Source organism: Perca fluviatilis, chromosome 3, assembly GCF_010015445.1.
Source record: "Perca fluviatilis chromosome 3, GENO_Pfluv_1.0, whole genome shotgun sequence".
In the NCBI taxonomy this organism is placed as follows: domain Eukaryota; kingdom Metazoa; phylum Chordata; class Actinopteri; order Perciformes; family Percidae; genus Perca; species Perca fluviatilis.
In genome coordinates, this window is record NC_053114.1 from 19,941,021 (window position 1) to 19,967,437 (window position 26,417).

Here is a 26,417-nt window from a genome sequence, read left to right on the forward strand (position 1 = left end):
CCTCTCCTAAGTGGAATGCAGCCATCATTAATGGTTTTGAATACACCTATGCTTTTCCTACTATGACATGTCAACGTGTCTGCCGTGAAAAAAGGTCTATAGCCAACATTTAGCTAGACAGACATGCTGATTAGTTCTATTATATATTTGGATGTTTTTATGAAACATTTCTTTAATTGGCCCTCATCGTACTTCTTAGACATCTGTGCAGACCATTTTTATATTGTTTCCTGGTGGTTTAAGAAATACATTATTACAGGCTTGTTATTATTATGTATGAAGACTGTAGATACATTTGAAACCTATTTTGATCAAACATATACTAAATATGAAGCACAATCAGGAACATAATGAGACCATATAATTGATATGGAATTTTCATTAGGCACTTAAAGTCAGTTACAAATAGTTACTGTAAACATGTTCATGACCCTAAAAACCACAGTGACATGATAACTCAACAAATACACTCTCGCCTCCCTGCTGAGCCAATGCAGTTCCACACTAAGAGCTAAAGACTTGCTAACACAAGAAAAAACAAAAGAGGCACTACGTTATTTGTTTGTTCATCCATGTGTCATGCACATTATCCCAGAGACTGATGATCTGATTTTGACACAGCTTGGTGCCGCATTCAAGTATTTAAAATGACACTGAATAGCTGAAGGGGGATCAACAATTAAGGGTCAACAAAGGTTACGTATTTCTTAGTGACAGGCTGACAGGGACTATAACAACCGTAGAGGACAACATGTTCACTGTTGTTGTTTTGTGGATGGTACTGCCTTAAAATTGTGTGTTTAATACCCCGAAAATGGGTGTGATATTTTTCTTTTTTTTCTTTGTCAAAGCCAAAAAAGCAACATAAAAGAAAAGAAAAAGAAATAAAGTTGCTCTTCTTGTTCCACTGCTTCTTTGCAAAGATTAAAATTGATCCACGGATGAAAAACTAGCTCGTATTGGAGACGCATTTTTGATAACACACTTTTTGACAGCACTAACCGCAGTGACAAATACATTGCGTTGTCTTTGGCTGCTTTACTATAAAAGCCACTCAGTTTTTCGCCAGTTGAATGCTTTAAATATTAAGCAGGAAGGTAGGAAATTATTTTTATTAGCAATAATTTTCGCTGGCTCTGAAATGTTGTACAGCGATTAAACAGTAACAATGAAACTGCATTGGCTACATGAATGCATTGTTTTGCTGTCAATCACTCATGCTCAGGTAGGCAATCTGAAATCAGCACAGGAATGGCAGACTCTGTCACTACCAATAAAAAAAACAACTACTATAGACAGAAAATAACTGAATGCAAATACATTGAGTTTTGCAGAAACATTGCTGACCATGAATAGCATCAAACGTGGTTAGATTTCATGACAATATTAAGGATTATAACACTAAAGTAATAATAAGGTGACCATCCACAGGGTGTGCTTGTGTGTATGTGTGTATGTGACAGTGAGGGACACAGAAAGACGAGACTCAACAGAGACTTCAGATGGGCACAACTAATAAGAGGTGAGGAAGAAAATATCACATTGAAAATAGATGGAGGGATGACAGATGAAGTCAAGGTGAGCTGACAGGGTGAGAAGTAATCACTCCGAGAGTAGAATGCAAACTGATCCTGCAAGTGATAGAATGGAAAAGGTCATAGATAAAATAAAGAAAGTTTGAGAAGAGAAAAGGTGGCAAACATGATTCTCTGCGAGGACAGTAGTACAGTGAAAATAGAAGGACAGTTTCCCACATTCTGATGGTGGTTGTTAGTGGCATGAGGTCACAAGGTCTGACAATTTCAAAATCTCACAGCTCCTATGTTGAGGATTATGGATTAATTGCTTGTCTTGTCTATACTAAAGGCACATCCAGTGGTGAATAGAGAGCTTTGACATGCAGTAAGGTCATAGAAAAACCTGCAGGTTCCTGATTTGATGAGTGTGTTCGGCTTCACTGCACCAACATATGATCACATTTTATTTAAGGATATCATGTTATAAAAAATGCAACAACGTATCATTTAGACATACAGCTATGTTGATATTTGGAGGAACAATACACTCAAGGTAATACAAAAAAGGGATTTTTCATTTCAGCTTTAGGTAGCTTTATTGGTGTTTTAATAACACTTTAAATGCATAGCATTTGCATTTGCAAAATGCTGTTTGGCAGCTGGATGCTGGTGCGCACACATGCAAATACTCTCAGGTGTTAAATTCGAGTGAAGGAGAATAACAGCTCTTTGGTTATAACCGCCGCAGAGCTACACATCTATGACGACCAAGGTTTTCTTGTCATAGATCTAATTATACCAACCTTTAATTGCAGAGATACAGACAGATAACTCTTACAAATTAGAGGTCTAGAAAAGGAATTTGCAGTTCACAAGCTGAGGATTGAAATACCATTCATCGTCACACAGTTCCAGCAGAACAACAGTTGATTGACAGTATTCTGACTCAGCTTGTGTCACGGCTGTTACGCCAACGCTCCAAGCCAAAGCATTCTGTAGAAGAGCTGCAACATCCTGCCTATAGGTTTCCTTCTCTGTTTCCATCCACACATTCACTGCTTCCTTTCATTTTCTCCTGCCACCTCTCTCCATTCCTGTCCACCTCTCTGCTTCATATAACCTCCCAGTGCTCTCCGTGCATCACCCCTCAGACCACATCTGCATCAGCAGCTGTTGGCTTTTTTTCCCCCCACCAGATTTTATGCTGTATCCAAACTCTTGGCTTTGCATAATTTTTTTATTTTTCTTCCTCTCTTCCTTCACTTTGCTGAACTTGAGGCAAGATATCAAAATCAGAAAGAAGATGGAAGTCAGATCTTGACTGAAGGAGGAAGAAATGAAAATAGAAAGCTATAACAAAGAAATACAAAGTCATATCTGCATTTAATGCCTTTGAAAAAAAGAAGAGAGCAAAAAAAAGCCAAGTCTGGGATTTATAGGCACGCACGCACGCACACACACACACACAAACACACACACACACACACACATACAAGGCAAATGCACACAAACAAATAAAGTCTGCATACAGACAACCTCTCTAAATAATTTTAGGTTGCATGCTCATCTGAAAAAGCAAGGTTTTGACATTCCCATCTGTTAATTTTCTGCATCAGGTAGGGGCTTTACAGCCAAGCTGACTCTATACAAGGTTCAATAGATATGTGTGCATGTGGTTGCTCTCTCTAAAAAACCTGCTTTTTACAAAAATGCAGTGCTTTTCTAATTTGCATATGGAATTAATTGATTAAAGGTATGTTGTTTTGAGCTTTTGTTAGTATTCTCTGTTTAGTTTGCTTAGTTTGAAGCAATTAGTACTGTATATGGCTGCTATATAAATAAATAAATAAAATACATTATATGTGTGTGTGTGTGTGTGTGTGCGTCTGGTAGGGCGGAGGGTGTTTTGATGCTCAGCAGCTGTCCCTCCTACTGGGTCCTGCCTCAACCCTTAACATCATGAGCTAATCCCTAGAAATGTCACCGAGAGCTTGGCAAGCCATTTGTTGCTTACTGGTGTGGAATTTGCCACTAGGTGAGAGTGATTCCATTTAATCTATCCCCCATTACAAGCTGCAATTTTGCATGGTAGACACTATTACCCAGATAAAGTGTTTAATAGAGTTACACAAACTTTTTACTTTGAAAAAGTCAGCAACTCACTTGGAAATGCTAAAAAACTGTGGTAACAATATTGTCCAGTGTATACATATTTATTTTAGTTTTTAAGCACAGTCAGGTTTAGTACAACATCCTAAGGAAAAAAATATGTTTATTAAACAGTTCTTGTTTTTAGCTGAGTTTTGTAAATTTTGTATTTTGTAGTCACTTTTTTGGCTACTGTAATGTGCCACAGATATGGACTGCTCAATTGTAAATTATAATGTAATATAATTACTTTATAAAACTCATTAATGGACAAAATCTATTTCCTTTCAAACAACAGGTAGGCTACTAGATTAGTAAACATTCCAAAACCAACCCTAAATAAATGATGTCAGCTTGAACTAAGAGGGCAGAAATAAAACAGATATGTATCTATTTATTTCATACTTTATTTAACGGACGCAACACAGATAAACCTTTTACCAATGGACAATCATTGCAACAGTAATGTATGGTGTCTAGCTAGCTAATAAAGTGAAATCATCCTTGTCATAGCTGTCCTGGATAATGGACATCAGCCATGTATCTTCTCTTTGTATTGTTGATTTATTTGGAAAAGAATGTATGTTTAATTTTATAATATTGAAGGCTCAAAAGAATATATTCCATGCTTTACTGTTGTGTGCAGGTCAAGCTTATACAGTGAGGTTACATGTTTACTCTCAGTGACTACTTGCTCATACAAGTGTGGCCTTCCCTACCTAAATGTATCCCCTTGCATAATACTTTGACTACGATGAAAACAATTTGTAATAGGCCCATCATTCAGTCACTATACGGTAGAGTCGCTAGGGTTGAGGTGCTGACCGGACAATTTATACCACGAGTGCTCTGTGCCAACCTGTAGCCATAACTTTCATTGAATGAGACATTGCTTGAAAAGACATGAACTTTCTTCTCCCTCTGTGCCAAACTGTAATGGTACAGAGCAAGTCAGTCAGTATAGACAGCTGGCAGGAAAACTCATACCCATCTGTCTTCCCTCTACCTGGCACTTCAACCCTCTCCTTACTGGAGATCAGAGAGCTTCTTGTGTGTCTAACTTTCTAATTCTCATGTGGAAGAGCTAAGCTGAATGTACGCTGGTACACCTGTTCTGTGCTTCCTCAATCACTGAAGGAATGTAATGTATGTCTAAGCCTTTCCGCTGACAACGCTATATCGTGTTGTAATATGGGATCGAAACCTTGATCCGCCTAAGTAGTTAAGTTGGGGCTTACAGTATGTTGTTGCTGCATACTGTGTGTGTGTGTGTGTGTGTGTGTGTGTGTGTGTGTGTGTAGGTGTGAAACACTAATGTCTGTGCATTAGTATGTCCATGTGTGAGGAAGAGAAATTCACACTAACATTGAGGGAGTGACAATTGTTCAGTTGGCCAGTATAGGCTGTTGTTGAGGTAGAAGGAAATGGCCAATGTCAAGACTCAGCCCACATCTTTCACCCCTACCTGTCACACACTGCCCACTCTCTCAGTTTTACTTTGAAGTTATATTGTGTAGGAGTGCTGAGCACCAAAGGGTCCTCAAACCTGTCACACAGGCATTGAGCATTTATGCTCAGTATCCCATTACTGAGAGTCTTTTTAAGTCAAAAGAACTGTGTATTGTGTGACTGAGGTAGATCCGGTCATTAGTTACTATAATATCTTACAATTGAGACTCTCCGAATAACCACATGATTCGGTTTGCATCGATCTAATACTTTAATTAGAGATCTTAGACTTTGACAAGTGACCCTATTCAGCTATAATAGATTTAAATTATTCTGGGAAGTACTTTTTTTTTATTTTGCCGATGACTCATACCGTATGTGGTATGTCAGAAAACGTATAGCTTTCTCAAAGAGAACCATCAGATTTTAAGTTTGGAGCACTCGCAGCAAGTTGCATTAATTTCCAACTTAAAGCCTCAATATCAGTGAGAAGATCTTAACTTTAAAAGTTAATGTTTGAAGTTCTAATGCATATTCTCAACCACATTAAAAAGCTGACCAGAGTTTCCTTTAATATGGCAGCAGCCAATAGGCAGAGAAGTTTTCACACATTACTTGGGTCCCTAGTGTGTTAATTAATATTTATATTTGTCCACTGCCTCAAACTCTGCCTTCAGGCATTTATTAAATTATCATGAGTTTGGGCAGGGGCATTACTGTGCGTGTTAGTGAGAGCGCTACAATGTTGTGATAGTGGGTACGTGATCTGTGACACTCCCTAATTCACAAATAAAAAAATTCCACACAAATTAAAAAGAGGAGCAATATTGACAACCCATACAAACAATATCAACAGCAGCAGTAAATTGGGGGGATGGACATTAAAGACTTGTTTGTTTACCCATTTATTTACATAAGTCAGTGATGGAGAGAGTTGCCTTTGGCAGCCTGAACCTAAACACCCATAGCTTTACAATCTCCACAATTAGAGCCAGTCCTGTGAGGTATCTGACAGCATGACCAGGAGGTGCACGCTACATAGTCCTGAACACAGTACTACTAAATGCAAGGCAGCCATGATAATTAGTGTTTCTAGCCAGGAGCTCCTCACTGGCGTCTCACCCCCGCACTGACCCAGGGAGATTGGAAAGAGGCCCAGTGGCTCCCAAGAGACTGAGCCTGTCAGGTCCGTCACTTCTCCCACGACATAGGAGTGAGCGGAGGTGTTTTAAATGCCAAACAGGACACACTTGCCAGGCCTATCGGCTCTGCCTGAATACAAGGCCTGTCTGTCTGTCTGATGTCCCTACTCTGTAGACCCTGAAGCAGAGCTGAGGCTCATTGTCTGGGGACAGTTAACCTGCTGGGAGGGAGGGAACAAATCCAAAAAAAGATGAAGTGACGGTGGTGGTGGTGGTGGTGGTGGTGGTGGTTGATATGTTGCATAGACCTCACACACTCAAATGTACTGCTGAGTCACCTAGAAATATTCCTCACTTCATAGCTACATTTTTAGTTGTGGATGTGAGCATTGCTGTTGCTGCGCATTTGTCTTTGTTTGCATTTTTTTGTATGGATTTTCACAATCGAAGTATGTCAAGAAAAGTAACAGTAAGGGGATAACATTGCACAGGCATGGAGCCTGACTTGAGATCACAATAGTGGCTGCACTGAATGTCTGCTTAGCTGCATAATGACATTTGTTTGCACTGTGTTTGTTCTCACGCTGACACAAAGCTCTAAGTGATTAGATGCAAATTTCATGGTTCTACGAATGAGGGGGCCCGCACTTCAGTTTGTTCTCAAGTGAATAAACAGTAAAAGAGTATATGCTAAATAAAGAAAATATTTTAAGCACATACAGCCAACCTGTTTTACACACCTAACACGCTTTCCGGCAAAATATGTGTATATTATGATATATAGAAAATGGTTTTCTGCAAACTAAAGAGCCAGACTTCACTGTAATAATTGGCTTATCTATCTATGTATCTATGTATCTATGTATCTATCTATCTATCTATCTATCTATCTATCTATCTATCTATCTATCTATCTATCTATCTATCTCTTTCCCCATTTAGAACTACACAAAAGAAACCACTAACCCATCAAAAACGTTGCTATGACTCTGTGCAACATCAGTGGTCTCTCTGATGCATGAATGAGTTGGAGAATGTGCTTTGGGAATCTTAAAAGAAACCTTATGTAACCAAAAGCAAATAAACACTGCAAGCCAATGTAGAAAGGGAGAATGAGCGACTGCAACTGGTTAAATTGCAAGCATAATTGGCCTAGCAAGAGTCAATCCTATATCTCTCTTAAATTAGCTGGACATTGGAGAGCCTCTCGCAGGTTAAAGTTCAATCAAATTGAATTTGGTTTCGATCAGTATGTGACCAGGAGGCGAATACAGAAAGTCTACTTCCTCACTGGTTTGACACACCTTTAGGAGTGAATCAAAACATATTTTCTAATTACTCAACTCCATCCTCTAGCCTCAAAGAGAGATTCTGGGGGGAAGCCTGCCTATCTGTGTTGTCACAATAGATTGTGTAATTATAAAGGTTATATTATAAAGCAAGCAAGACGTGCTACAGCTGTTATTATAAGGACATTGTTTTTCAGATGAAAAACAAAAGCATAAAACCCTTTAAATGTATTGAGACTATCACTTCTGTTAAAATGCCTACTTCAAACCCTAACCTACATACTGCACAAATAAATCACTGGATGCAGAGAGACTATACAACAGTAAAGCCACTGAACAACAGCCAAGCACTAACTGTTTCTCAGAACAACTTCCTATGTCACTCACTCGCTGGTGTCAGAGAGGTGGTAGCCAAAAATTGTACTCAAGTAAAAGTACTTTTACTTCAGAATAATATGACTCAAGTAAAAGTAACAAGTAGTCATCCAAATAATTACTTGAGTAAGAGTAAAAAAGTACTTGGTGAAAAAACTACTCAAGTACTGAGTAACTGTTGAGTAACGTCTGATTTATTTTTTAACACAAGCATTCAATCAGACGGACAAAAATAAAAAATAATCATATTTAGGCAAATTATAGTTCATCCAATCAATTAAATAAATTTAAATTAATTATTTAATTACAAAATAGCTTAAATTAAAATAATCCAGGTAAATTCAAGTACTTAAAAAATAAAATCAATAAAATAATAATACATGAAAAATAAATAAGCACAAGTAACACAAATTTCCAAACCTTTACACTTTTTTTTACCAGGCTCTGCAGGCAGAATTAGAACAAGGTCATGTAGCTGCTGTTTGGCACTTTTACTAAGGTAAACATGCTTTCAATCACAAAGGTGGATCAGTTGTTATCGGGTTCAATCGCCGTGGTAACTTATGCTGGACGCCTAACCTGGTCGGGAGCAGGTTAAGTTGGAGATCAGAGGTCAACCGGTGTAAAAGCCCGCCTACTGACCAATCAATACTCGATTGATAATGGCGTCACCATTCTTAGAAGATCAGGTAGAGCTCGGTGTGCAGAGAGAGAGAGAGAGGGGGAGAGAGAAAAAGAGAGGGTGTGCTCATACAAAAAACATTTAGTGACCGACAGCCCTGTTAACATTCCCTGATGGGTATATTTGCCGTGTGTAATGCGCACAGCGGTTTGAATTATGTTTTTTATATTTTTTATTTGCTCTCACGATCACTTCCACTGCCAGGGTTGCAACTGAAATTAAAGGCTAAAGCAACGGCAGTTTATGTAAAGTACAAGTGTAATTATGGTCAGATCTTGTGCCTGACTGATGGGGAAGTGATATTGATAGCCTAAGAGTTGTGCACATCTACAGCGTCGGCTATTTTTTTTTTTGCCAGCTGTCCTCCTGTTTTAGGAAGCAGTGACTGTATTGCGTTTTGTCTGTAAAACCGTGTCTGTGTTCTTCGTATTTATGTAGAATTATAGTTTGCTCTTCTTATGTAAAATATGTGGCTATTATTGGTCATGTTGTGCAAACATCACCTCTTTTATGTGAACACGCGCCGCTGGATTGGGAAACCCTGGGTTGATTGAACTAGTTAACCACCGGCATGACAGCTTGCGGGACCGCGGTGGTTAGGTTAGGTGAAGCTGGGTAACTTAAAGAAATCCAGGACATGTTGATCTGGCCTCTGGGGTGTTCCTCCTCGTCTGTGTCTGCATTGCCGACGGCTGATTCTGACATTGCCATTTTTGTTTTGCTGCGACTGTAAGCTAACCTATCCCGCCGCTGAGTTTGAGTATGGTGACGAGACGAGACTGCACAACTACGTTTGATTGGTGAAACACAGCCACGTGGTAGAGCCTTTAGCGGAAGTCTCTCTCTCTGTAAAAATAAAACATTAAAATCAGGGGTACGCCTGGGGGGGGATAAAAACAATGACGCGTAGAATACCAAAGAGGTAAAAAGAAAAGTAACGAGCTCATTGTAGCCTAATGTAGCGGAGTAAGAGTACAGTTTCTTCTTCACAAATCTACTCAAGTAAAAGGTATAGAGATTTAAAACTACTCCTAGAAGTATAATTTCTTCAAAAACTTACTCAAGTAAATGTAACGGAGTAAATGTAACTCGTTACTACCCACCTCTGGCTGGTGTACACCCACACACCCATACAATGGATAGTCCTTAATCACAGCTGAGGGATACACAAACATGCTGGGCTCAAAGGGCTTCACATGCTTTCATTATAAAAAACAATTAATGCAACACAACATTAAAAATTAAATATTAATAACAAAATTGAAAAAGAAAAGAATGGGAGCACTTGGGGGAAAAACTGAGACCAGGCACAGGGTATCAAGGCCAACTTGGTCATTATCATCACAGTCACTCTAAAAATACATGCACAAGCATGTCCACATCTGCCATTTTTATTAAAGGCTGAATTTTAGTGGTGTTAATGAGTGGCACAGCGGTTAAAACGGCATGCAGGATATTGTACAACCCTATCCAAATACAGGGTCATGCAGCCAAAAACTGTGCCTATCATCCATTATATGGCTTATTTTAGCATTACCACTCAAAGTTGACCATATAGCGATATGGAGATGCAGCTGGTACACAAATTTAGTTTAGTTGTTTTCCTCACACTGCTTGCAAAATGAAGGTGTCAGCTAAAGATGTGTAAGCGAATTAGATAGAAATATTTTCCTTCAATTTGGTGTTTGATTTATTTTCATGGATCACATTGGCTATATGAATCCTTATCCATTTCCAATCCTTTGTTTGTTTGCTCTGGGGTCCTGCAGCTGTCAAAAACCTTCAATTGAGCTCTGTTAAAACACTGCAGCGTCTCCTAACACACAGCATTGAGCATGAGTGAACCGCATAGCACACAGCATCCAGCAGTTTCAGTTAATGATATGTCTGTGAGTGGTGCAAGAGAAGAACAAAAACTGGTTAGTTTGCCTCTATTTTATGCCTCTAAAGTGCTGCTGTTGATTGACAATTGCATTTGAACTTTTGTATTTTGTTCATGCTGATGGTGAAGAAAGGCGGTCTAAATCTTGCCACAACAGATCTGCACTGAAAATACTCTTTTCTCTCTATATTATACTATATGCACAATGCAATATAGGACATGTGTGGGGTAATTTTATTTTTTAGCTAATCATCATGTCACACACTTTTAAATTTCTTTACATTTTAATGTGGAGCTGACGAAGATATGCAGTTTAAGCTGTATTTTAACTTTACTTTAAAATAAGCAGTATTAAATGAAAGTGAAACACATAACAGAAGCCACCAAGCTGAAAGCCGCTAGCACTAATGACCATAGTTGTGATGGTGTCAGACATGATATGGTTACTAATTTGCATATTTTAATTTTGAAACTAATTTGGAAGTAATGTAGTGTCACAGAGTATGCAAATATCATATAATGAATGGTAGCACATGATCTCTCCCATTTGATGCCTGCATTTATTTGCTGCAGTGGCTGATGTATGTATGCTAAATGATAGGTGGGTCAGATTTAGATTTCAACTTAACTTCAAATATAGCTTGCAATTTGGCATAACAAATTAGTTAAAAGAGTGATTCTCTATGCTCTGTGTCTAGAAAATATTAAATATGTGCTTGCATCTGATGTTAATATTGTGCAGTGTTGAAACTTGTTATACTCAAGCACAGCAAAGTATTCTCTCTCCAAACATTACAAATATGGACATATACACAACTATTAACGTTTCATGTGTAATCTTTTAAGTTGGACATATCCTTGCTGTATATGTATTATTTCCATCAACTTAATAATAAATTGAGTTTACAAAGTATTGTCCCATCATAGTAAACTGCTTCAGTGAATGTAGAATTAATCCAAAACTGTCTGTCTTTAATGAATACCTCAATATCTTGTGAATTGTAATGCAACTGTCCAGCTATTTGGCCCAATTGTGTCATAACAATTCTTTGCTAAAACATCCCAGTCTTTATTATCTAGAATGCTGAATCTTGGCTCTAACAAAATGGCTGCTTGGAGAGGAAATGAAGTATAAGTGTACAGAAAGACATGATGTAACAACAACAAGAGCAGATGGGTTTACAGAAGAGACAAAGAGTAGACCTACCCTATCAGGGGGCCCATATGTGCCTTGGATAGCATCCCAACTCTTGGTGCGTAAATGTGGCAGATGTTTGCTTAAGATTGCCACACTTTAAAAACAGCAACAGAAACTATAAAGTGGAAGAAGTAATACAGTATGGTGCAAAGCAGATAACATGTTGTATTGTAAAACTGTTTTTACTACAAATTTAATTCTATAAATAAAAAAAAAAGTTGAGCATATTGCTGAATGATTGCAACATAAAGGATGTCACCCTCACATTTTATCTGCAAATCAGTTTGAGAGTGAGGCTATAAATTCTGTGAGAAGAGAAAACACATTTATATAGCACTGCAGAGTGTGGATGTATTCTTTAATTCGTTAATTTGACTGTGCTTTTTACTGTAGTGAGATCACAGTTTTAGTTGAAGCCGTTTAAACATTACAGCCCCGGCTATCACACAAAGACATGTTGTTGATCCAGGCTAAGAGGACAGCGATAGGACATGCTTGAAATTGACAGAGTAAATGACAGGCACTCACTAATGTTGACAACTGCCAGTTACTGCCTGGGGTGTCCCATGATCAGTGATGATGGGCCCTGATATGACTCACTTGGAGCTGAGGCCCTTAAAAATGGGACGCTGTGACCTTTCCCTTGGGTACAAGAGCTGTCTGGGAGAGAACAGCTGATGCAGCTGTTTGTACTGTAGCACTTCTGCCATTTGCATGTCTTCAACATTCATAACCTTTTCTGCCATAAGCTCTGTTATTCACAGTCTTCATGATCAGGGCTGATAGGTTAAGCATTGTAGACATTTCGGTCCATGTAACCTCTAGTCTCAATGTTTTCACAGATAGTTTAGCCCCAATCACATTGTGTAGATGAGGAAATGGTGTTTTTGTCTTGGATATAAAAAGTTCACAAAGCGGTTTATTAGTTTACACAAATGGGGTCTAGATGGTGTTAAACTGATGCAGCATCTTACAGTGGCTTGTAAATTATTCACGCTCTTCAAAGGCCCCCCTCACACTATGTGTGTGTACGTGTAGTGAATTTTTTCCACATCACAGTATTACTTAATGCATATTATTGGTTTATGCATTATGATTCTGGCTAGTTTTGTGTGTGTGTGTGTGTGTGTGTGTGTGTGTGTGTGTGTGTGTGTGTGTGTGTGTGTGTGTGTGTGTGTGTGTGTGTGTGTGTGTGGGAGAGAGATTAAGAAAAAGAGAGCGCTATTTTAAATCTGATACCTGTGTCACTTCCACTTGCCCTAGAATGGAAATTATATTGATATTTCATACTGCGGATGTAGATATATGTAAGATTACCCTTTGGGGACTTTTACTCTCCTTTGAATTAGGACTGAGAATAATCAAATACTATGAATTTTTATTCTTCTTAATCATGAAAAGGCTCTGTGAAAATAGCAGAGGCAGAGTTGATTAAAGTGCAGCTGAGATTCATTGAATCTGGCTCAGAGCTCGAAGGAGTGTTTTAAATAGGAGTCCATTTAACAAAATGTTATGTTCTTAATGGGAAGGTAATAAGATGGTCTTTATCTTTTATTGAAAAAAGTGGAGTCGTTTCCCAGCATGATGTATGCTTTCAAAGAGAAGTAGCAAAGAAGGTTGAGAGGAGAGCTAGAAATATCATGAAAGGAAGTAACTTTTGATCATGCGTTTAGTGTATGATGTATGACTAATTCCAAGCTGTGGTTACCTCCAGGGTTTTAGCATTATAGGCAGTGGGAAGAACCATAAATTACATTATCTAAGAAGTATTCTTTCATGCAGGTCAGCCCAAAAGCTAAAGAAAAGGGTTGATATGACAAGTCAAGTTAATTCTCATCCCACAAACGTTCTTACTTAATACGGAACCCCGAAAGGTCATGGTGGGAATTCTTTTTTTATTTTTTTGTGTTATGTCGCAATATGTTTTGCATTCTGTCTGATCCATAGCGAAAGGCTGAGCTGTATTACTGTCGTATTATCTATTATGCAGTAGCCTAGGCATCGCCAGACTAATTTGCAAATGCATATTAGTGTGGAACCTCTGTTAATTTTCTATTTTAAAGGGGCATTATCAATAGTGCAGACCAAAATGCCTCTAGACGCTATTGGATAGACCTAGAACCAATCAGAGCACAAAACCTGTGACATAGCACTGAGTGACAAATGCAAGTTGGGGCGTGCGTTGCTTGGTCCATTTTCAATTGGGAAAAAAATGGCAGCCTGCTCACAAACTTTCTAAAATTACAGTTACAATAAAATATGCTTGTGAAAACATTTGAGGCGGGAAATAGGCAATACAGGACAAAAAACAAAAAAATCATATTTGATCTGCACTGCCTAGTTTGACAGTTTGATCAGAGTTTTGTGAGCTTGGTGTGTTGCGCTGGACGGACCTACAGGATGATGACGTTCCTCTGCCAATCATCCTCTCAACCCCACCCTATATTAGATATGGTTGTGATTGGTCCACCCAGAGCCTGGTAGGCTACAAATCTTCAGCTGTGGCTGGCTCAGGCTCTCACTGATTTGCTGATTAAGACAGGCTGTAGCTGTGATTATGACTACAGCTATGCGATGACAGATCTTTGGCTGTTGCTGTCGCTGTAATTGTGGCTGTAGCCATGGTTGTGCTTTGGTTGTTATGATTATGTCTGTGACACATTTGTTATGTGTAACACTGACTACGTGCAGGTGTTGTGTGTGTGCAGTGTAGTGAGCATTGCATTGAAGCTACTGTATTCCTGATCTCCTGTGGTTTATTGGTAACACATCTGTCATATAAACCGCAGGTTTAAATCCTGTGCAATGCTTTTTTGGCTAATGTTAACAGGAGCAATGAAGAGCAGTCACAGTACAGCTACCGAAGCCATATACATAGTTTCTTAGATATCCACAACCACTCCAGCCAGGCATAGCAGCAGCTGTTCTCACAGCCAGTGGCTTTATACTGTCGGATCTCGGCTTTTTGAAAGGAGTAATGAGCTATAAATGCATAATGAAAAGTGACATCATCTCTCCTTTCTGTAGTATCTGCAGACTCTTTCCCTAAACTGGCAGTGCATTACTGTATACTGGGCTGGACCAACACAATGTTTCTTATGGAAGTACTGTGGGAGAACACAAAACTGAATGTGAGCTAACACAAAAGTAGTTACAGGGCTCTGCAGCATAAGACATGAAGTAGCCAACTCCCGCTTCATTTTATTGCAGTTAATGCAATCACATTATAATGAAAAGTGCAAACAGCTAAGATACCACTCCTCCTCCCACAGCTAATATCGTAAAATGTCCCGTTTTAATTGGAAGGAATTATGATAATTATCACATTAAGATAATGTGTCAAAAACAATAAAGGAATTATGAAGTTAAGTTAATTAAATGTATCACACAGTTTGAACATGTCATGGGATCCAATGAAATCTTCTCAGCATGTCCTGGAAAGGTAAACCAAAGACGGTAAGAGCTAAATGTCTTATTTAAAATAGTGCATTGTGTAATATATGTACATTGAGTTCAGCAGTAATGACTTTTGGTTACTGATTAAATCTGTAATTCATCATTATCAATCAACTAACCCATCCTCATCAACCCATATTCTAAGTTCATTTGCTGTCAACAGAATGCCAAACAATGTAAAATCTAAAATATATACTACAAATAAATAAAACAATTTTAAAAGGCAGCTTGTGGAATCTAAAGTATAACAATAATAACAACAATAATAATAATAATAATAATAATAATAAACAGTGCAAATGTAAATAGTGCAAGTAATGAATTAATAACGTACAGAATATAAGCAGCATTTTGTCTGAAAACAAACTTGAGTAACTTTTAAGTACTCTGAATGTAGTGGAATAAGCTGTGAAATGTATTTGCTTTCTGTGCCAAATCACTCTTTAAGTTTTATCCCCAAACAGTGTCCCCATTTAGAAAGGAAACAGTTTTGCACAATCACTTTTGTTCACAACACTGGTATGCTTTTGAAATTGAAAAAGCTAAGTAACAGTTACAGTAAAATATGAAAGCAGGTTATTGAATGATGGCAACAAACTATGTCAAATGTCTTGAAGCTGAGGTAAAGGGCTGGAATGACAGCAGTGTTTGAATACATAGCCCTTTATATGAAGAACAGTAGAAAGAGCCTTGGGTCAAATAGAATGAAGTAAAAAGATGAAGGGGGTAAAAGACATTTAAAAAAGCAATGATTTTAGCTCATGCATCTTATATTGTGTGTCTTCTTTACATCCCTAGAGATCTTTGAACAATGTGAGGAAAAGGCTGCAGTGTATTTGAAAGATTAAAAGAAGAGGAAAATGACTGTACTGCACAATACAGTAATTAGTCAAATCACTGTGTGGAAATGTAATTTAGAATAATGCAGCCAAGCTCATAACAGTAAACCATAAGACCAACTTCTGCTGTAAGTTAATGAGACTTGGGACTGGACCTTTTAAGGTTACAATTCCCTCAAGATAAAGCAGAAGAATAATTGGTGAAATGAATTTATTAAGCAGTGGGGTATTTCAAAAATTGTTATGTTGTGGTCTCTTTTTTTAAGACCCCCTCACATGATCTACATAGACGCACAATCTGATGGCAGCTCTTAATCCTACTTAACATTTTCTTCACTGAATTTAAGAGTTTGAGAATTGTACTTTTTTTTTTTCAGTCAACTGCATTATTTACAAAATATATCTGCATTCACTGAAGCAACAAAGCTCTGTGCTTGTGTCTACGGGAGCCAGTGATGTGTGTCAAATCCAATATGTCATGTATATCTTGTAATGTCACTAGAATTATGGGAATATAGGATAACAATCTTCCCTGGTGTTGTTAGAGGCTAATAATCCTGCTCTAAATGTGTATTATCCTGCTTTAATAGAATCTGTCCTGCACTGTTGTGTATTGATGGCCCCGTTGGCTGAAATGATGATAGGCGCAGGTTAATCTAGCAGGCCTTGTTGTGGTGGCATGAGATGAAGCGGAGGATTTAGACAGGGCTCTCCTGATGCCCCCTTGTGTGTGCTAATTAACTGGTACAGATTGTTCCCCTCACCCCACTGCCTCCTCACACAAAACAGTCAACGCCAGCCCCTCCACCTCTTGCAAACACACAAAACCTTGTGTTCTTTACAAACTCTTGACATTCATAGTTGAATATTCAGGCTGCTTCACCCTCTAATGAATTTTCTTGGGACCCAGAGGTCAATTCTTTAGATAAAGGCAATTAGAAGTGTCACAACCTCATGTTATACTATTTACTCTTAATTACTTCTGCTTTTAGCGGGTCAGGATATTCTACCCATGACACTTTTTATCCTGACTCAAACCATTTTACCTTTGACCCATTGTGCACAATAGTTCAAATCATTTAAGACCAAATTTTAAGAAAAATGCATTTTCTGCCTTAACATTTTTCGGTAACACTTTACATTGAAAGTATGATAACACATAAGAGTGACACATGACACTGTCATGACACAGTCATGACACATGAACCCTCACCCTAACCCTAACCCTAACCCTAACTCTAACCATAACTCTAACCATAACTTGTCATGACAAAAACCGTATGACACTTACTAAAAGAAGCTTTATGTCATAAACATTTATGACTTCTTTATAATGTTTTTGACACGTTCATGACAGTGCCACATCACTCTTATGTAGGTACCTTCAAGTAAAGTGTAACCCATTTTTCTAAATGTACATTTTAGGCAGGAAGCTGCATGAGTAGTGAAACAAGTTGTTACTCCTAAATCAAAAACATCCCAACCACCATTAAGCAGTTAATAGGCCAGCTTGTGCGGACAATACGTTGAATCGAAAGCACGTGCCACTACATTGTTTATGTGTTTAGAAAAATATATATTTTTTTTTTTCTTTTTTGGTTTTCTAGGTTTTGAGAGCACCTGATTGAGTAAGAGGATATCATTCATTCTTGTGTCAGAGGGCAAACGGGGGGTGTGAAGTATCTTTTGAACGGACAAGTTTTTGCACTTGATGAGTAACTCTGCTGTCTTGACTTGAGTGGGAAGTTCATTTCACTGGAGAGGCAGAAGAGGGAAAAATCAAGACCAGGTGATGAAGTAATGACAAGGTTACCACGAACGATGGACAGTGGTTGGTAGAGGGAGAGCTTAAGGGCTTTTGTGTGTTACTCTTTTGATTATCATATTAATGTGCAGGACTCAGGACCATGCATGCACAGATATTTTGCAAGGCACACATGCAAAAAGAACACTCCTGCACTTGTTTTGCCAGTGTGCTGTTGTTAAAGAAGAGCATGTCCTTCCTTCAGAAAGATACCTCTCTCTCTCTTCCCTGTTTTTCTGTGTACCACCTACCCCCTTCCATGTGTATCTGTGAAAGATGAAGTCTTTAAGACCTACACTAATCCTGTAATTATGCTGTCGTCTTCACTGGCATATGTTATTTTCTCACTTTCTTGGTTATCCTGTGGACTAAAGCAATCATTGCACTGCAGTTGAAACATCAAGTAATTAATTCATTTTCCGTGTTGAGCATAGTTGGTTTGATGCCATGCTTCAAGTGTGAGATGAGTGTGTTTATGGGTCAGCTGTAGTGAGGGGAAAAAATAGCAGTCAGAATTTTATGCATCTCTTGGCACATGGGACACCCACCCAAGGCCATGAAGTATAACATGCAGAGTAATGTCATTTAGACCTTGGCAAGCTTCTTGTAGCCCGCTCAGGGGACTATCTTGCCTCCACAGTGGTATGTCTCTCATCCTCTCTGTTCCCTCTGCTCCAATGCTGCACGGCATGTTGTTGTATTCTCTTTCTTCATTCTCTTCCTATTCTCCATTTCCCTCTCTCTCTTCATCACTCGTCTTACTCTCCTTGCTTTCATCCTAATCTTCTAACCCTATCTCTGTACATCCTTCTGCCTCCTGGTGCATGCCCGTCATCTGCGACCAGCCTGCCACAGAGCGCCGCAACACACTGCAGTGCCATGATCCAGAAACCCCACATTAACACTGGGATTTCACCCAGAGATTATTTAAGTGTGGCATGCCTGCCAGGCAGGGTTCTTCTCTGTAATCTCTATAGCCCCATGAATAGAGTAGGACTGGGAAAGAGGGGATTTGGAGGAGTTTGAGGGCTGATTGGGTTCTAGAATGGGTACAGTATGGGCTTTTAGGCATTCTCAATATTTCAGTTCCATATGGAGTTGGATTTAGGAGGTGGGGGTGATAGCTCAATGTGTCACAGAGAAACTGAGGTTAAATCCCTGGCAGAATGATCCTTTTCTTCTCAGTTAGCTATGTATCCTTCAGAGGTTTGCAAAGTAATTTAATTTGAGGTAATTGTAGCGAGGATTCATAATTAAAAGGATTAAAAGGCATGCCATTTATAGATGGGCTAAAGGAAATGAAATGATGAGGCCGCTGGTATCGTTTCTCCTCGTGCCCCATACATGTCCCTCCTTTCATATTCACTCCTTTGTTAGTGAACTCTGATTTGCATTATTTAATGTGTCACAGGATTCAAATGTAGAATAAAAATAACCGTAGACAAACACAACAATGACACCACATGTCTGGTTGCTACATTACCATCTTGTGTACATTTCATTTCATTTCATTTTTGAATATGCTAGACACTGGTTCATACTGTTTCACTTGTGTCTCAGGAAATGTATGTCTACGTGTGATGACAGAGCGTGTCCTCGACTCAACATGGTCACCCTCTCACAGCGGCAGAGGTCTTTGACCCCATCAGAGAGTCAGAGTGCCTGCTGATTTTTTGACATTGAGAGGAGAACAGACAAAGCTACTCATCAAATGTCCAATGACTGAGAGGGATGCAGGAGCAATGGGTTTTGACAGAGTGCCATTTACAATTTACTAGCTATTCTTTGCTACTTCAATTGCTGCAGGCTTTCTCGCTGTCAGTTATTTTGCCAAAATAACAGTGTTTCTAACATATCTTTTTGTGTGCAGTTTTATAAGATACACCTTGAACAACCTGTTTTTACTCTTAATCATAAAGATTACTAAGGAAATAGAGAAGCTGAATGGAATGAATAGTGCAGAGAGCAATGCAGGTAAGTAAATAAAATCATATGAATATATTTTAAACTTACTCCCAACAATGTATTACCAATTTTGTCATTCAATCTCTTTAAGCTGTATAACCTTTGAGATAGAGCCCTGCCAATAATGCTACCTGTAAATAAAGGAGCAAATATTGTTCACTTAATACAAACATATCACGTCTGAGAAATTGACACATGCAGAAATGCAATAATGCACACTATTACAATAAAACAAAATCTAAAAGAAAATGCCAACTTTTTGTATACCATTGGTCTGCTCTGGAAACTTGATACTGATAACTACAGTAGCAACATCTGCCAGTTACCAGTAACAGTTACTGCTTGCCATTGACTGAAACAAAACTAAGTAATAGCTTAAATGTTAAATTATTAAACAATAGCACTTTGTTAAAATTACCCCCCTGATTGTGATAAACAGGTGCAAAACAGCTGCCTGCATAATACCTGCTTTATAATGTGTTTATTTATAAGACCATGTTTAGAAAGTAAGCTGAAACTGAATGCATTTCTGCAATAAAATGCAGTTTTGTAGATCTGCTGTTCTTTCTGCCAGCTGTCTTGGATAAAAATAGGTAGAGGACCAACTTTGCAAATACTTTATATGTCAGTATACAGTATTAAAATGTGAAACGCTAATCAATCAGAGTCCCCATCATTTCAGTATAGTCATTTTGTTTAACCCTCTCAGCTCAAAATTAGGGACTTCATTACTAATGACAGGCCATGTTCATCTGCCTTGTACTTTCATGTTTTGGTGACATATGGAGGGGCTGATACATGTGTTCCAGATGCACCTTGAGTGGTGTGCAGCTCTGCTTTCATCCTCATGTTCCATGTTCTGAAGTTGCATGCTAGAAAGAGCCATTACAACAGGAGTGGCAGGGGAGAGTGATGGTGGTAGGCACAGATGTAAGGATTTACTGTATGAGCACCTCAATGCTTAAGGGATACTTAACCGATTAGCATTAAGCTTCGTATCAGTAGAAACCCGGTAATATTTTTCGAATGACCGTGCTTCCCTCCCTTATGTCCCCCTGAGACTAGATTTCTCTGTATTGTTGGTCTGGAAAAAAGCCTCTGATGAAGCAAAAATCGTCATTTAGCATCATCTGAGGCATTTTTGCCCAGAGTCTATACGTACTACCGGCAATACGTCATCCGAGGGAAGATCTCATCATCACGCCTCTTTCTGTGGGAAAACAATCCTGCGTTCATCATAGATGACAACAGCATAAACGACAGAGGAAATGTAATTCATTCCAAACTTTTACTTTAAACAAACCATTTTAAATTAATAACTATGAGTAATAACTGAGTAGTTTGTTGCCCCAACAATACATCCAAAAACCCTGGTATTTGATTTGTCCTCTTGCCATGTCCTAAAATAGATCCTGATAGATGGGCTTTGGCTCCAGGCTATAGACCAGACCGGCATCACCGAGGCTCCCTATGAGAGGGAAGAATCACGCTGTCCCATCAGGAGAGAAACAGGAAAATGCTGAAAAAGCTGTTGTGTAGCAGGTTATTCGAGACTTTCACACTGATATGTGAGGCTCATAAGAAACATGAATATTTTCAGACAGTGAGGTAAATGATGCTGGTGACAGTTACTACTGATGGATAGCTAACGTTAGCTTTAGTGGGAGGCTGCTAACAGTTTAGCAGCATCAGACTGTCGTCTCCAACTAAATCTCAGCTTATAGATTGAACAGTTTGTTATTAATAACAGGTTGATTAATTACAGACGACACTCAGCCTAACAATAGTGATTTAATCAGATATGTATTTTTACATAAGCAGCATGCGGCCACCGTGTTGGGTCATTGATCTACTGATACGGGGGAAGACTGAGGGCACATAATATGACGGCGATCAACCTTAGTTTAGTAAGGTTTTGTGAATACTCAGGTTCAGGCAAAGTCACACAATAAACATTATACATGTGTATGAAACAAACTCTGTTTAACAAGAAAAGAATCCACACACATTTGTCAAAATTATGATCCAAACACACGTTTCACATTTCTACTACATAAATGACCCAATTTAATACATATTCATCTTTCCAGCGGTGAAATATCCCTTTAGCATTTACACTAGGCAACATAATAAAATGATTCTCTTATCATCACTGCCTCAGTGCCAAAGAGAACGTAATCCTTGAGATTAGTTTGATTGATTTGTTTCTTCCAAACCCAATTAGCAAGGTTGGTATGATTTTTCTTCTTTATCAAAATAAGTGAAATGGAAAGGAGCATAAACGGAAAGCACAATGAATTGTACTGCTATTGTGCAAGTGCTTTAATAACAGAAATGACAGAAATGAAAAAAGCATTACACTTCCAAATGGGCCTAAATTTTTACAAAAGCAGAAATGTAGCACAGTTTAACGCCTTAAAAATAGCCAAATTGCATTAAACAATCTGTTGGTATTTGTTACAAGATTCTCATTCGATGAAGTAAAATACACAAATATGTATAATAAGGTGTAAGGAGCTGTAAACTCAGACTGCTGAGACATGGAATAAAACATTGTGATAAGTATGAGTTCTGATGAATATTTCATCCCATTTTTTACTATATCTAGATAGTATTATTTAATCCAAACAGTGACTGCAACCCACCATATCTATTTCATTTTTTGGTGATCATGAGGAAAAATATTGCCAGTTTGTTTAATGCTGGCTGTGCTTGCTAAAGGCAAATCGTTGTAATTCGTCCAGAAAATGGGTTGAAATATTAGCTTCTTGCACTTATTTAAGGGATTACATTTTTCCCAGCACCTCTAAAGCTCTACTGCTTTTTATGTATTTGATATTTATGTATTGTTGGATGTTTACCCCTGTATGCTCTATCACTCTGAAAGCTGAGTGATTTGCCAGGGGAGGAGGGATGACTGCAGTGGAGCCTTCCAATGTAGGTAACTGTAAATGTCCTTGCCAAGTGCACAGTTTGCAAAGGAGCAAATTTAATTTCCATGGTTTGAAATTTCAAAGGTATCACCTTCTGTAATTGCTTGACGAGGGAATCCATAAATCATTGTTCACTAAGGTCATCATGTAATTTCTTCCCTAATGCTGGCATTTATTTTCCTAGCATCCACTCTTTCTTCTCATTTAATCTAACCAGGTCATTTGAGAGATTAATTGCTGCCATCTTCAAAAACAACAAATTAGTTTCACACATGTTCCGACATTAAGACATTAATACCGCACGTATCGAAACCTACCCAGTCAAAAAAGAGTTGTACTACATTACAGCTGGTTGTCACATGTGTTTGTCACTGTTTCACCGGTAACAAAGCAACCATGATAAACGTGGTGCAAGCCAAAGATGAGATATGCTTTCTATGCAATAGAAAACACATTTTACATCTAGTTTGGGCTACAGCTAATGTTTGAATTAGTAATAGATCACCTTCTCATAGCAATATGTTTGTCTTAATATTTTGCCTTCAGGAACCACATCAAAGGTTAGAACCCATATTAATTAAATCCATGTTTATACTTTTTACACTTAATGATTACTTTAGATTAATTCCTCTGTTCCAGCAGGTGAAAATGTGAAGGTTGTTTCTGGCAATTGCTAAAACTCCTAGAGCATCCCCTACTACCTCTTATTTATTGTTCTTATTAGAGTGCAGTGGAATACATCAGTCATTCCATAAGTCACATATTAACAACAGTTTTAACAGTTTTTGATTGTATGTGAAACAAATAAGCAGATGTAAAAGTTATTCTATAAAGGGGCTTTCTCCGAGCCATGCAGTCTCTTCAAAGTAAAAAAAGACAAACATGTTGATTTTAGGCTGTAATATAATCAAGAAAACAGTGTTGTTGTGAAGTTGGTCAACCACAAGCACTAATGCATAATGTTGCTTACTACTATATAATTACTAACTAATTACAGTTAGAAGCTTCGGGACAGCAATTTATGTTATTTTTATGTTACAGCTAAAGGCAAATCACACTGCTGTTTGCCCACCTGCTTTCCCTGATTTTATTATATGACTATAATAACTAATATGTATTCCTTTCTTTCATTACTCTTTATTCCTTCAATTTATTAAAGCCATTCACTTGGAACATCTGAATGCTTTACATTTTACATAAAAGCACACGTTTTTTTTTATTTCCGTCTGTGCAGATTATATATGTTACATGTGTTTTGACCAACAGATTTTGTCATGTGTTGGTATACACTGGTCATATGTAGGGCCATATTGTAGCTCCAGTCCTCCTCACAGATGGAGATTGGAAGAGACTTCTGGGTTGCACAGCCCTCCTGCAAGTATGTGATGGACACTTAATTACTTGGCTGACTGAAGTTATTCGCCACCTGCACCTAACAGGGGTCTCTGCCAGGCCCTGACCTCCACTTCCTCCCAGTGCAGCGACCATCTCACAAAACAGATTTATGCATATGGCTATATTTCATGTTGTCATTATCAGGATTTCATTTCCTTTATTTTCGTGTTTTGTTGTTTTTTCAAAGCCAGAAGATGCAGTAGAATTTGTGACACATTTTTGAGTAATGTTGTAAATCTGTAAAATGCATTATTACTCACTGATGTTCCTCATTAAATATATATCAATTAAATCAGTGGAGATTTAGAATTTCCCCATATGTGCTGTGTGTGTTAATGATGCATTACAGAAGGATTTGTTTTTACTTTGAGACAATGGATATGTGAATTGATTATTAAAATTTGCATCAATTTAAAATGTGTCTATTATACCCTGCATCTCTGTAAATATTCTGTATTATACTGAGTACACTGTTTTCTCACCAATTAATGTGATCCAGTGGCCTCATGCAATTGCCATTTCCAGTTAACACCTTAACACCACTGCATCCATGTCAGACACTTCACAGTGTTGAAGAGTAGGTGCTAACTTTTTCCATCACTGCACTTGCAAATTATGACACATTTGCTTACATAGCGAGTAGCTGGTTGCGAACTACGTGACACCATGAAACTGTGCTATGAGCTTATGTTTAGCTGCAAGAGACAAAAACATGCGCACAAGTTTCTTGAAGTACAATAAAATCAGAGAGAACTAACACTATTACTGAACATTGTGTAAAGAGTATGGCATAGGATTGTATGGATAAACCATACATCATATTCATGACCTTGAAACACATATACCAAATCAATGGTTGCTGGCCTTATTTTTTCAAGCATACCTCACATCCATTAAATTCAATGAAGTTTTAATAGACAGTACGGCACTATCCTTTCCCTCAGGTAATTATGAATACATGTATATGTGGGAAGAGCATGCTCTGAAATTGCAATTATTAAGAGAGAGGATATGTACCTCAACATTGCAATTACAGAGCTCTCCTGGGATTAACAAGGTTCTGTTTTATTATCAAATTCCTTCAGGCTCCAGGTAATGATCAACACAGAGAATGACATGTCTTTCTGTCACTACTTCACTGTAGAACTTATCGGTCTCTCAGTTTTTCCACTTTTTTCTCTCTCCCTCTTTTTTTCATTACATTTTTGCTGTACGTCTGCAACTAAGCACTTACAGTAGGGTACCTGCTGTGTCCCCTTCCTCTTTATGCTAATACATTATGCTTATGACTGCGTGTGTGGGCTTTACTGGAAGAGCACATGCGTGGAAAGTACTCCAAATAATTTTATGAATACCTAGCACCATATCTGTTACACTGTTGTTGCTTTCTGCTATGGGCCATTTACCTATCCTTGATGCTCAATCAGACGCTGCACTCTTTGTTGAGCTGTGTCGAGCAACTCCAGTGTAGACAACAGGGCACATTCATACGCTATTTACAAGTAACCATGTCAACACACAAGTAATTCACAAAATAATACATTGATCTTAAAGGCATAAATGTAATTTATTTAGCATGAGCTGCTAATTACATCCTACAAATCTAATGATAGTGATAACTTTTATTTCTTTTAAGGGAATTAATATTACTGGATAATAAATGTATAATAAAACAACTTAAGTCTTTAAAATTATATTATAAAAGACAATAAAATACAACATATTTATATTATATATTATAACCGGTTTAACTGGAATAGAAATATGTTTATGTGTAGTAATTATTGATTATTTGAGTAAGCTTCATCAGATACCTTTGCAGCAATCAGCAACATTTACAATGTATCATTTACATCTTTTTATATTATGAGAGGGCATTAGTTTTATTGTGGTACAATATATTTGTGCAATATAAAATAACCATAATCCATAACAGGCCTTACCCACGCATTGTGGTAAGCCACAAGGGTCAACCATGTCTCTATAATTTATATTCATAAGGAGAGGCTAATTAGCAACAACAATTTATTGATATTTTTTATTGATATTTTTACTGGCAACATGCCAACAAAAGCAGTATACAGTTGCATAAGGTAGTTATAATATATACTGCGCGACTTATGAAGCTGAAGTAAACCTGCCGCAATTTCAAAATAAGTCTCTGAAGATAAAGTTGTGAATTCTTTATAATTATTAATTTTTGTCTAAGTATAATTTGGGCCTAATATGGCATTACATGTGGTTTCTAATTACAGCATAATTGAGGAATATGGTGTCTAATTAGGGTATAACTGTGTTTGTTTACTGTCTAATAAAGACCACATTATATCTAGTTTTGGGCTA

General features: G+C 37.9%; 1 protein-coding gene across 4 annotated transcripts in view; it reads left to right on the forward strand.

Moving 5' to 3' along the window:
- Window positions 1-26,417, forward strand: part of LOC120555792 (protocadherin-9) — a 221,836-nt gene that overhangs the window by 168,902 nt on the left and 26,517 nt on the right. The window contains exon 5 of one of the 4 annotated variants that reach the window (XM_039794871.1): window positions 19,342-19,676. The exons of the other annotated variants lie outside the window; for them this stretch is intronic. Coding sequence (XP_039650805.1) covers window positions 19,342-19,421 — 80 coding nt within the window. The 3' untranslated portion in view covers window positions 19,422-19,676. Of the gene's footprint in view, window positions 1-19,341; window positions 19,677-26,417 lie in introns of those variants that run through there. 4 annotated transcript variants of the gene reach the window in all.